The sequence below is a fragment of the Centroberyx gerrardi genome, chromosome 24, assembly GCF_048128805.1.
Source record: "Centroberyx gerrardi isolate f3 chromosome 24, fCenGer3.hap1.cur.20231027, whole genome shotgun sequence".
In the NCBI taxonomy this organism is placed as follows: domain Eukaryota; kingdom Metazoa; phylum Chordata; class Actinopteri; order Beryciformes; family Berycidae; genus Centroberyx; species Centroberyx gerrardi.
The window spans coordinates 21017441-21029850 of NC_136020.1; the positions used below are offsets into that span (position 1 = coordinate 21017441).

The 12410-nt window shown below is 44.4% G+C and overlaps 1 protein-coding gene across 2 annotated transcripts in view; it reads left to right on the plus strand.

Annotated features, from left to right (window-relative positions):
* Positions 1 to 12410, plus strand: part of nav3 (neuron navigator 3) — a 232785-nt gene that overhangs the window by 198283 nt on the left and 22092 nt on the right. For both annotated transcript variants that reach the window (XM_078282062.1, XM_078282063.1), the window contains exons 24-26: positions 7161 to 7244; positions 8990 to 9101; positions 10004 to 10128. In XM_078282062.1, the coding sequence (XP_078138188.1) occupies positions 7161 to 7244; positions 8990 to 9101; positions 10004 to 10128 (321 nt within the window). The remainder of the gene's footprint in view (positions 1 to 7160; positions 7245 to 8989; positions 9102 to 10003; positions 10129 to 12410) is intronic.

Consider the following 12410-nt stretch of genomic DNA (forward strand, 5'->3'; position numbering starts at 1 on the left):
GTGGAGGTGGAGAGAGCAGCAGCGATAGCGGAACGACGGTTTTTCCTGGTTGAGGAAAAGTGAGATTTGTGCCCCTTCACTCAAACCCTCAACCTGTCTCTCTGCTGCAGTGCATTCTGGTCTCTCTCCTGCTCCTGTGGGTGGAGAAACTGGTCTCTCTCCTCTTCTACGATGGATTTCTCCCTGTGTGATTGTTGAACGTCTCTCGGTGCAAAATGGCGGCTCTAGAAAGAAGCCCTCGCTCTTTGATTCTGAGGGACTGACACCAAAACCTGACGTTTACCGCTGATGTTTTACATCCTGAAACATTTTCTGATATCAAACTCCACTGTAGCTGCTGGAAATATCTGGAGGTGACGTCACCTCGTCTACGATTGGTCAGTTATCCAAAAATACACCAAAAATCAACAAAATGGACCCAGAAATGCAAGTTTTTAACAGTGTTACAGTGTTTTAGGGTGGATTTTTCCTTTAATCTGTAACCTTGATATAAACATGTCGAGCCTTGATTCACAACACAGTGTGAATCAAGGTTCCTGTGTGTGTGTGTTTGTGTCTAGGTGTGTAAAACCACCTAGGAGTCTTTGAAAGAAGCCTTGAAACATCACAGTAACTGTTGTTCCTAGTGCCATGAGGTGTTTGTAATGCAAATGAAAACAGACAAGGTGACACCTAAGAATGCATCAAGTCTGATCTGTCTCAAAGCTGTAGTGTGTTTGAAGATAAAGGTTTGATTTCCAGAGTGTACACTACTGTATGTACAGTGTGGACGCTTTCATCCAGACACTCTGAGTCCCACCAGAGACACCTGAAATCAAAGCTGGGGGTTGTTGGAGCCTGCTGAAAAGAATTAGTCCCTGATGTTAAAATTTTGTCTGGGACAACATAAAGAAAATAGTAGAAATGCAGTTGTAGTGCTGCTGCTTTACAGTAACCTTGACTGCAGTTTATTAACAGCTTACATTGACAAAAAAGTGCTAATACAACTTCTGATGTATCTGAAACCAGCCTGCTTTCAAAGGTTGGTAGCAGGATTGTCGTCAGATTCAGATCCAGTCAGATCCAGAGGTGTGACCAAGTCAACTTTGCTCAAGTCCCATGTCAGTCTCAAGTGTCAAGTCAAGTCTCAAGTCTAAATGTAGATCACCAAGTCAAGTCCAAGTCAAGTCCATGTCATTAATGTCAAGTCTCAAGTCTAAATGTAGAACAGCAAGTCAAGTCAGAACAAATCAAGAGTCCAGTATCAATTTAATATCTTAAAGAAAACTAAATATCTAGGACTTTTCAATGCAATATGGTTTTAATAGGATAAAAACTTGGTAAGAGCATCATGAGTTTGATTTCTAGAATCAGTTTCAACTTCAATAAATTCAATCATTCCATACAAATTCAGATCCATTCAAACTGGGAATGGAAGAACTACGAGTGCTAATCACATTATGAAAAGTGCAGAATTCTTCTTAATTCTGCAGTCGGCAACGAAAACATGTATATTCTCTTAACTGCTGCTGCTGTAGCTTGTGTGGCTTCATGCATTATTATTCAAAAGAAAGCAAAACAGGAAAGAAGACATCTGCTGTTGATGCTGATGCTAGTCCCGCACGTGTGATCTGACAGCCAGACCCAGACCCAGGCCCTCGTACAGTGGAGAAACCCTTATGGTAGCGTATGAAGCTCTGGATTTGAAAAGAAGCGTGTCTGACCATGTTGCACTGGAGCTCCATCATACTGTACCCACATGACAGCATGGTGGGTAGCTGGTGGTCTTGGAGCTGTAAGCCCTTATCATCCTCCCAGTGGGGGGGATGGGGATGGGATGGGGGGGTGGGGGGGGGCGACTCTGTGGAAATGTCAGCCGCAGCGGCGCTCGCATGTTCAACACCCACGGTCCAAAAGCCAGCGCACACTGAGCCATGTGCAAGACCTGCCAGAGACACCGCTTACTCACACACACACACACACACACACACACACACACAGAAATACATGCACACATATCCGCATGAGCCCATTCATATGCACACGCCCCCACACAGACACTCAAACACACACATGCAAATACTTTCAATGTACATATACTTACACAAACAGTTACACACACACACACTGCAAAAAGTCTCCATCTTAACAAGTCATTCAGTCTGTTATTGATTCCTAAAATCATAATTTTCTTGAAATAAGTGAAAAATTCATTTGTTTCCAATGCAAATCAACTTTTTTGTAGAGCCAAGTGTCATTTTCTTGATAGTGCAGATCTGCCTTATTCTGACTTGTTTCAAGATATTCAAGATATATTCTCTTGGATTAAGAAAAATTTGATTTGAAGGCTGAATATGAGACTAAATTACTTGTTAAGATATACGATTTTTTTGATCAGTGCAGGCTGTGATGTGCGTGTCAGAGCTGCATATCATCGCTGTCATCTCCAAAACTTTTCAGAAATGAGGAAAAACAGTCTTGCAGGTTTTGAAACAGCTGTTGTATAATTTCCTAAATCCATAGAGGAGCATGTATTCCATTATTCAATTGAAGTTAAAACTTGAAGATCGCCCCAAATTGGAGTCACAAGATTTCCACATGACAGCAGCAGCACGGTTAGATATGAAGGAGAGGTTTGTTAGGAAAAGAAACCTGTGTTCCCTTGTCATGTTTCCTCCAGCGGCTGAAAACATTTCCCTTCCATTTCCTGGTTTGTCATCAGAGGCCCAGAGAGGAAATGTGCCGTGATTGAGGTTATTGTGATTTGACTTTCCCTATAGTATATAATCAAAAAATGTCATCATGCTTTTATTCGGTGTGCCATCGCATATGTAATTCTGATTATCGTGCGGCGTGTTTATTTTGCTCAGGAAATTGAAATGAGGTCTTCGATAAAGTCTTTGCGGGGTTTTTTCAATACCCTCGGTCACTATGAGTTCTTCCCATAGAAATGACTCCCACATCAAAAACATATTTGCTGCTGCTCTGTCACGTTTGATTAGCCACGCTCCACAGGCGTCGTTTTAATTAACTGCAAATTTGTTTTGGTTTTATTTGATCAAAACGGAGCAGAATTAGCAAAACCAGCATCCTGTAAAAAAAGGATTAAGAAGAACAAATGCTGCCAAACCGCAGAAGTATTGTACCACTCGTTTTTTTTGTTTTTTTCCGGCCTGTGAAAGGGATTACGTTCCCTGCCTTGGCTGACATTAAATCGGGTTTAAGAGTTCATTCAAGCAGCCCCCCCCCCCCCCCCCCCTCCTCCTCCCCTCTTCTCCTCCTCCTCTTTCTACTCACCCTTCACTATCTCACCCTGACCTTCCTCGTTGCAGCTCCTTTCCTTCTTTCCTCTTCAGTCTTAAAAGAGAAACCCCCTCCCTCCCTCCCACTCCCCTTTGTCATTCTTCTTCTCCTCCCTCCTTTTTGGCCGCGTTCTCCACCACCATCCCCTCCCCTCCCTCCCCTCCCTCCCCTCCCTCCCCTCCTGGCTGTAGTGTTGAAGGGATTTATCCCAGCAGTAGGTGCTGGCTCCCACCACAGTAGTCGTGACCGTCGATCGTCTCCCTGCGATGTCGTCCGTATCGGGCGGCGCCGACGCCCGGGACGTCTCCTCGGCCGGATCTCTGGTCTGGCCCACCGTCAACCTCTACCCCGGCCCCCGGGATCGGGAGGGTCGGGGTAACGGGGGTTCGGGGGCCGAGCGCGGCCGCCGGGGCCGGGGCCCCGGAGCGGGACAGACGGTTCCGCCGCGGGAAGCGTGGGAGTCTGATCAGCGGCACCTTCGGGGCGGACAGGTGGGCAGGAGGGGGGGGGGTGGAGCCGGAGCACGCAGGTGGAGTTGGACGGAGGAAGATGTGTTGGAACAGTTGGCATTTCGAAAAGGTCAAGACCTTCGCTGATTCAGCCAGGAACGCTGAGTGGAAGAAGAAGCACAGGGGTGCTGCTGTGTGTGTGTGTGTGTGTGTGTGTGTGTGTGTGTGTGTGTGTGTGTGTGTGTTTGTATTTCTACACTTAAGGGGACCAAATGTCCTCACAAGGATAGAAAGATGAGTAAAATCCAACAAATTGAGGACATTTTGCCGTCCCTCACTTCTACAAAGGGCTAACTTTAGTGTTAGGGCTTGAGGTTAGAGTTAAGGTTAAGACTAGGCAGTAGGGAATGAATGTAGTCAATGAAGGTCCTCACAAGTATAGTAATACAAATCTGTGTGTGTGTGTGTGTGTGTGTGTGTGTGTGTGCAGAGCAGAGATTGTCTTATCTGTCTGGGCATGCTGCCCACCTCTCTGTGACACACCAGGCCTGACAGGTGTCTCAGGGTCCCTAGCTTAGGATGGGTGGATGAGCTGGCAGCACACACACACACACACACACACACACACACACACACATTCAGATTTGCACAAATACAAGCACACAAAACTACACACAACCATGAACATAAGGATACACTGTGCATACACACACAAGCGCACACACAAGCACACGCCCAGATCCAGATACGCCCACACACACATCCGGACGTACACACACACATACACAAGAAGCCACATCTACCAAACTAATACACAGTTCTGCGTTTTCAAGTGGAAAATGCACATTCAGGTGAACACACACAAACACACACACACACACACACACACACTTGCACCGGGTTCAGCGGAGCAGATGGCGTGACGTCGCTAAACATTTGCCGTCCTTCAGTGTGTGGCGCTGCGTCTTCAGGTGACAGATGAAGTCAGGCAGAGCCGCTCCTCTCTGATCTGTGTGTGTGTGTGTGTGTGTGTGTGTGTGTGTGTGTGTGTTGTTTCTGCCGTCCGTTTTCACCGGTGTGTGTGAAGGTTTTACATGGATTATTTTTATTTTTACAAAGTGGAATCACTGTATTCGCCAAGATCATAGATGTACAGGAATTTGACTTGGTGGGATTAGTGCAGAGAAACAGCAATTCTTCAGCATCCTGCACTGATGCCAGAATAATGACTCTGCTGTATATGAATGTATGTATGTGTTTTAGCGTGGTATGGAAGTATATATGTGTGAGGAAGGTGTATGAATCTAAGTAACGGGAGCTAGGAGCTTTTAATCGAAGTCAGATTCCTTGTATGTTTTGCATACTTGGACAAAAAAGCCTGATTCTGACTCAAAAACTGACTCAAAACAAAGAGAGAAGAAATGCAAATTACTCATTTGTGCAGGTGAGATAAAAAAAAAGTTTGCCTTCGGTTTATTTTGTTCTGCTCGGCCGTCCAAGCATGAGGAACTGCTGGCTGTCAGACGTCAACATGCATCTCCTTATACCCATAATCCCTTGTGTTTCGTGGTGGTTTCCTGTAGTTGGTTCTCGCTCCTAACAAACCGCAGTGCAGTTCTCTTGTTAGAGGACCGAGATCCAACAAACCTCCGAACATGCTTGGTGTGAACATGTCCTCACAAGCAGAGACTCAAAGTGACTCCTCTGCTCCTCCCTCCTCTTCCTCCTCTCCCTCCTCTGCTCCTCTCTCCTCTTCCTCCTCTGCCTCCTCTCCCTCCTCTTCCTCCTCTCCCTCCTCTGCTCCTCTCTCCTCTTCCTCCTCTCCCTCTCCTCTCCCTTCTCTCCCTCTGCCCCCTCCCTCCTCTCCCTCCTCTGCCTCCTCCCTCCTCTTCCTCCTCTCCCTCCTCTCCCTCCTCTGCCTCCTCCCTCCTCTCCCTCCTCCCCCTCTGCCTCCTCTGCCTCCTCTCCCTCCTCCTCCTCCTCTCCCTCCTCTCCTTCCTTTCCCTCCTCTCCCTCCTCTCCCTCCTTTCACTCTCCCTCCTCTCCCTCCTCTCCCTCCTTTCCCTCCTCTCCCTCCTCTGCCTCCTCCCTCTTCTCCCTCCTCTGCCTCCTCTCCCTCCTCTCCCTCTCCCTCCTCTGCCTCCTCTCCCTCCTCTCCCTCTCCCTCCTCTGCCTCCTCCCTCCTCTTCCTCCTCTTCCTCCTCTCCCTCCTCTGCCTCCTCTCCCTCCTCCTCCTCCTCTTCCCTCCTCCCTCCTCTGCCTCCTCTCCCTCCTCCTCCCTCCTCTTCCTCCTCTCCCTCCTCTACCTCCTCTTCCTCCTCTCCCTCTTCTCCCTCCTCTCCCTCTCCCTCCTCCTCCCTCCTCTCCCTCCTCTCCCTCCTCTCCCTCCTCTTCCTCCGCTCCGACTCGAGTGAAAACTCACTTCAAAGCTATCGGCACCGACCAGTAGACCAAGTTATTACTCTACTTCTCTGTATGGGCTCTTTCTTCAAGGGACGGCTCTTTTTTTCCCCAAATATTCTTGTGAATATTGACTTTGTGATAAACACAGGCTGGTGGAACATGGTGACTTGTGTTTGAAATCTGGATGGGAGTCCAGACTGAGCGACTTTGAAGAATGTAGCTGCACCAAACCAGTGTCATGTCATGCCCGGTGTGTGTGTGTGTGTCTGTGTGTGTGTGTGGGAAAATTCGATGATGCAACATGCATGCAGTGTTGAAACTTTTGAGCTTAGAATCAATTTTGGGGTCAAGTTTTGAGATATTGAATGCTGAAAGGTTTCTCATTCCAAAGAGAATGAAACATCATCTTTTTAATTTTCATGTTTTATACAATACCGTGCAAAAGTCTTAGGTACCCTAGATTTTTTTATGTACATTTTGTTTTATAAATGGCTGTTTTCTGCATCAATGTGTCAGCAGATACACTAATGCAGCAGCTCTTTCTAGTAGATTTTGTTGATATTTAGAAACTTTTCATTTTATTATTTTTGAAAGCATCTTCGCTTTATGGATTTTTTTTATATGTGCCTAAGAGTTTTGCACAATACTGTACATTTAAATAACCTTTACTAAAGCTAATTTCAGCCAAACATAGCGACCTGTTTGTAGAACTTGACCGAAATTTCACCTGTTAATATTTGTGATACTGAGGCATTCCTTTATCTGAGGTTGGGCTTGTTAACATCTTCCAGCTTACAATAATCATGAATAAGCTCTTTTCCTGATGATGAAAAAACCCAAATAACATACAGCGGAAACATATCGATATCAGCCAGGATCCTGCAGCATGTAAACATCTTATCCTGGGTACCGTTTGTTTTCGTTCGTCTGTATAAGAAAATGAAGAATCGTGTTTTTTGAATCACACGTTTCCCTGACTCTGCTGTGGATGCTGGAGGTTTTATCTGTGTCTCTGTGTGTTTGCAGGCTCACCTGGTGGCGGCCTTTGAGAAGAGCCTGGGCAACATGACCTGCCGCCTGCAGAGCCTCACCATGACCGCCGAGCAGAAGGTACCACAGCTTCACCCACAGTTAGAAATACAGCGGTGTGCAAAAGTCCGGGCGCCACTGCCCCATTGTATGTTTTGTTGATTTTCTAAGTGAAAAGAAGTTAACACAAACTCTAACTTCTGCAAAATTCAATGCACAATTACTCTTTATTCGCTGAATTTAACAGATTGCATAAAAACAATAAAACAGTAAATGTGGCATGTGCAAAAGTTTGGGCATCCTGTCGATGCTAGTAACACCTCCTTTGGCAGAAATAAATCACAGCCTCCAAACGTTTCCTGTAGCCAGATAACAGACTTTGTGTTCTCGCTTTAGGAAACAACTAGAAACACAAAGTGGTTTGATGTAGAATAGATGAAATAGTGCAGTGGAAAGTACGGATGTGGAGGACCGGGTCCTTTACCTTCAAGTCTCATCCGAAGAAGTTTTAGTTGCCTAATTTTAGTTTTAGTTTTAGTTTTGGTTTTAGTTTTAGTTTTACTTTTAGTTTTAGTTGCCTAGTTTTATTTTTAGTTTTAGCTGCCTAGTTTTAGTTTTAGTTTTAGTTGTCTAGTTTTAGTTTTAGTTTTAGTTGCCTAGTTTTAGTTTTAGCTGCCTAGTTTTAGTTTTAGTTTTAGCTGCCTAGTTTTAGTTTTAGTTGCCTGGTTTTAGTTTTAGTTGCCTAACCCTAACCTTAACCCAAGTTGTTTTACTTGCCCAAAATTAACTGTTAGCTAAACGTTTCACATGATGAACATGAGAGAATGCCGTCCACTGGTACTATTGTCACATAATTTGTGGTGGAGGAAGGTAATCTTCATTTTATCAACATGTAATCTGTGTTTCAGAGTTTGTGAGATTGTGTTGATTTATGCAAACTTTTACAGTTTCACACGCTCATGTATGGGTTGAGTAAAATTCATGATCCTAGGGCCCAAGAAGCCCATTCAAAAACAGTTGTATATTTTAATCTGCTCCTGGTTTATTCCCCTGTGTTTCCTGACTTGTTTGGTGTCGGCAGGTTTTCTTTCCAGAAGCGTTCGTATGGAGCCGAAACACCGAGCACAGCAGCAATATGTTCAAAGATATATCCCTACCACAAATTATGAATGCTTCCCTCTGTTCACACACCCACACACACACACACACACACACACACACACACACCGCTGACGAGCTCTGGCAGCTTTTTAATCCTCTATAAATTAAAGCAGACTGGGATCTGCTGGGATGTCTTTGTCAAACAAGGCCGTCCCAACTTTTAATTAAAGCAGAAACCCTATCTGCAGCCCTCAGTGGGTTTTCGGGGGGGGCAGAATAGGAGACTCCCTCTATCTGATGGTGTTGATTCAATAGAGAGCAGGGCTTTTCTTTTTTTTTTTTTATTCTAAGCAGGTGGAGGCGGGGGGTGATTCCACTGTGAGAGCCGTATCTTCTTCAAAATACTTCCACCTTATCTGCACTCTCTTATGGGCCGAATTATCGAACTGAGTTATCTATAAACTGTCATTTACTTTGGATTACACACACTCACACACACACACATCCCCACACACACACACACACGCACACACAACAGTCATACAAAGGAAGGACAGACTCATTGCCAAAGTACAAAGAAAGCACTTTTTTCATTGTTGCCAAATTTTTTCTGCTCATGACGATCAACAGTAGCATGTGAGTCACGTTTCTTATGGCTATTCTCTCTCTCTCTCTCTCTATCTCTCTCTCTCTCTCTCTCTCTCTCTCTCCTTCTCTCTCTCCAGGAGTCGGAGTTGGCTGAGTTGAGGGAGACGATAGAGACGCTGAAGACGCAGAACACCGACGCCCAGACGGCCATCCAGGTGGCGCTGAACGGCCCCGACCATCTGCACAAAGGTAACCGCCTCTTCTCTAACAGATGATATTTAACCCAAAAAACACCTCGCAGTACCGTGGGTGGATACAGTTTTAGCCTGAGGATTGAACCCCTAACCCTGGAAATGTTAGTGCCGTACTCTGACAGCCCCATAGGGTTTTAAAAATCCTTGAATAGTCATGGATGAATTTAAAAACTAGCGATTTTGTCAGGGCTGGAAAAGTTATGAAATCTGAAGCTTTTGGAGCAGCCATGAGAATCAGATGCGTCCTGAATTTTGTGAAATTACCTTTTCTAGTTGCCCAGTCCCCCTTTCCTCTAACTTCCATACTAGTTTTCCACATAGCTGCTCACCCTAAAATAACGCAACACATAGTTACTCCAGTTCCTGTGGATTGGTTCAAGGATAATCACCCAAATAACAAATGTTCTCATTACTTCAGTCCCAATTTATGATTGTAGCAAGCTAAATCAAGACCTGGAGCATTCAAATCAGATGATAACTATGGTCAGATTGTGTCAATTGTGCTGTAGGTCATGTAATAGTCATTGAAAAGTCATGGAAATGTGATTTGGCAAAATGTGTAGGAATCTTGAATTCACACACAAGCATTTTGTTGCTCTTCACACAAGAAAACAAGCAAATCTGAATAAAATAGAAGCTGTGTTCAAGAAGCACACTTCGTCATCCTGACTTGTCTTTTGTCTGAACTACCTGAACTCTTGATCCTCAGTACCTGGAGTTTATCTTGTTTTGTTTTCAAACTGCTTAATCAAGCCTAGCTGATCCCGGCTTAGCTGTAACAGGACAACAGGAAAGATAAACTGATCTCAGGCTGTTCTGGCACACCGGTCGCACTGTAGCTCGGGTGGTGCGTTATCTTTCTGAGGCACTGAGGAAAGCTTTGTCTCCGGTCTGCAGACCTGCGGATCAGACGGCAGCACTCGTCAGAAAGCATGTCCAGCATCAACAGCGCCGCCAGCCACTCCAGCATGGGCAGCCTGGGCAAGGACGCCGAAGACAAGAAGAAGAAGAAGAAGAGCTGGGTAAGTGGAAGGATAAAAGAACCAGCCATTAACCTTGAAAGTAGGCTGAGATTTGCCTTGAAATCAAGATGTTATTCATTTGTATTTAGTCGCATCTTGAGTCTGACAGTAAAACTTGTCAGAAACGGTTTCTAATATGGTGGAAAACAGATGAATAAAAGTCAGTCAGAAGCTCAATTTCATTCTCAAGATTAACTTAGTAATTTCTCAACCTGCATTTGCTTCTCTTCTGCACAAGATGCAAGAAAACACAAGGGCCAAAGGGCAGTTTCCTCCAAAAATGAAACGAAAAATGAAACCAAAACATTCATTAAAAGTGTTAATTTACCCTCACTTCCACTTTGCTGCTTGGCTTGTAAAGTGGCTTTCAGTCAGGTTACGCAACGCACAGCCGTCTCCAACTCCAGTCCATTAATTCGGTTGCAGCAGACGTTTTTATGTTCAGTGAGTGAAGGAGGTGGATACGGTGCTGAGCGACTCCACCGTCACAAATACATAAACCAACACAATTCAGTGGCGGTTAAGCTGATCCCCGAGTGTACGCTGTATGCCCCACAGAGATAGAGTAAATATCTTCTTTGCGTGGAAGAAGGTGTTTTGCAGATTTACGAATGGCAGCTGATTTTACTGTGTGCATTCATGGTGAGAGCATCAGCTTAATGCCTGAAATGTGAATGTAGATGTAGAAAAAAGTTGATTATTCCCCATATACCTGCGTTTAACTTCAGCTACACTACTGTTTTTGAACCCGAACATCCCTCTCTATAGGAAACATCTTGAGCTGACCGTAAGCACAGGAGGACTAGTTTGTCTCTCTGGTCGTTCAAAACCCCCAAGTCAAAATCAGTGTCATAAAAGTGAAAGCGTCTTACATTTTCATATAGTCATGATTTGTAATTCCACTCTTCCTCCTTCCGCTCACCCTTCCACCGCAGGGGAGAGGCAGCAAGGTGAATATAAAACCGCTTTAAAAAAAAACCTAGGGTGTCTAGGTGTGTGTGTGTGTGTGTGTGTGTGTGTGTGTGTGTGTGTGTGTGTGAGTGAGTGGGTGGTCCAATTTCAAACCAGTCACTCGGACACTCGAAGCTTGATCAAGTGGCCACTTACCTCCTCGCTCCACAAGTGTTTACTCACTGACTTTGTGTTTCGATTCATTTGAGTCTGGAGGCGGAGCGTGTTCAGATTCCCCAAAAAGAGTCTTCTGGTGAAAAAACCCCCCCCAAAAAAACCCACATTTAGTTCGCTCGCTTAAACGGCGTCCCGGGCCTCATCTCTGAGCGCCGTCGCTATGGTTACGGTGCCGGCGGAGTGGCTGAGGTGCCATCCAGCGGTGACAGGAGGTGGAGGCTGACAGAGGAGTCAAACACTCGGCGGTTATTGTGCGAGACACACTTGGAATTTAATATCCGGTGACAACAACATGCAGTTTAAGTCGTTTCATTTGATTCATTATCAGAGGAGGCTAAAACTATTCAGTATTTCACAAGAAAAAAAAGCAAAAATTTGAGAAAAATCTGAACTATGCATGATAATACATTTTAATAGTAGAAATATGTTGTTTTTCCTATCCCATAAATAATAATAATAATAATAATAATAAACTTTATTTATATAGCACCTTTCCAAAACAGGGCTTACAAAGTGCTTTACAGGGTAAAAGCAAACAACAGGAATCATGAGGTGTTAATCATAAAAACACTAAGAACAAGTAGCACAATAATAAAACAATATATAAAATAAGCAATAAAACATAAAACAACAAACACAGTAATAAAACATAACAATGAAAAATAAGATAAAACAATAAAACAAATGGTGTAGAAAAGGTAAGATGGGATCACAGGAAAGCTAGCCTATAAAAGTGCGTTTTAAGAAGAGACTTAAATGAAAAGATAGACTTAGCCATCCTAATCTCCTCTGGAAGGCTGTTCCAAAATTGGACCGCCCCAAAATTATCTCATGAGCTCCTGGAGGGGCTCCGACCCCCAGGTTGAGAACCACTGGCCCAGAGGAACACTGCCGGTTCCAATCCCTGTATCAAGTGGGAAAATCTGAGTGGAAAAAGTGAATGAGAGACACTTTCCCCTCCTTCAATAATGACTGTCAAAGTGTTGTTGAGGAAGGTATTAAAATCCAGCCTAGGACCTTTGTTCAAGATTCAAGATTCAAGATTTCCTCTTATTGTCGTTGTACAAGTACACACACAAAATTGCGTTTGCAGCTCCCTGAGTTTGATGAATAACAAACGAAACAATAATGAATAATCTAAACAAAAGTTAAAT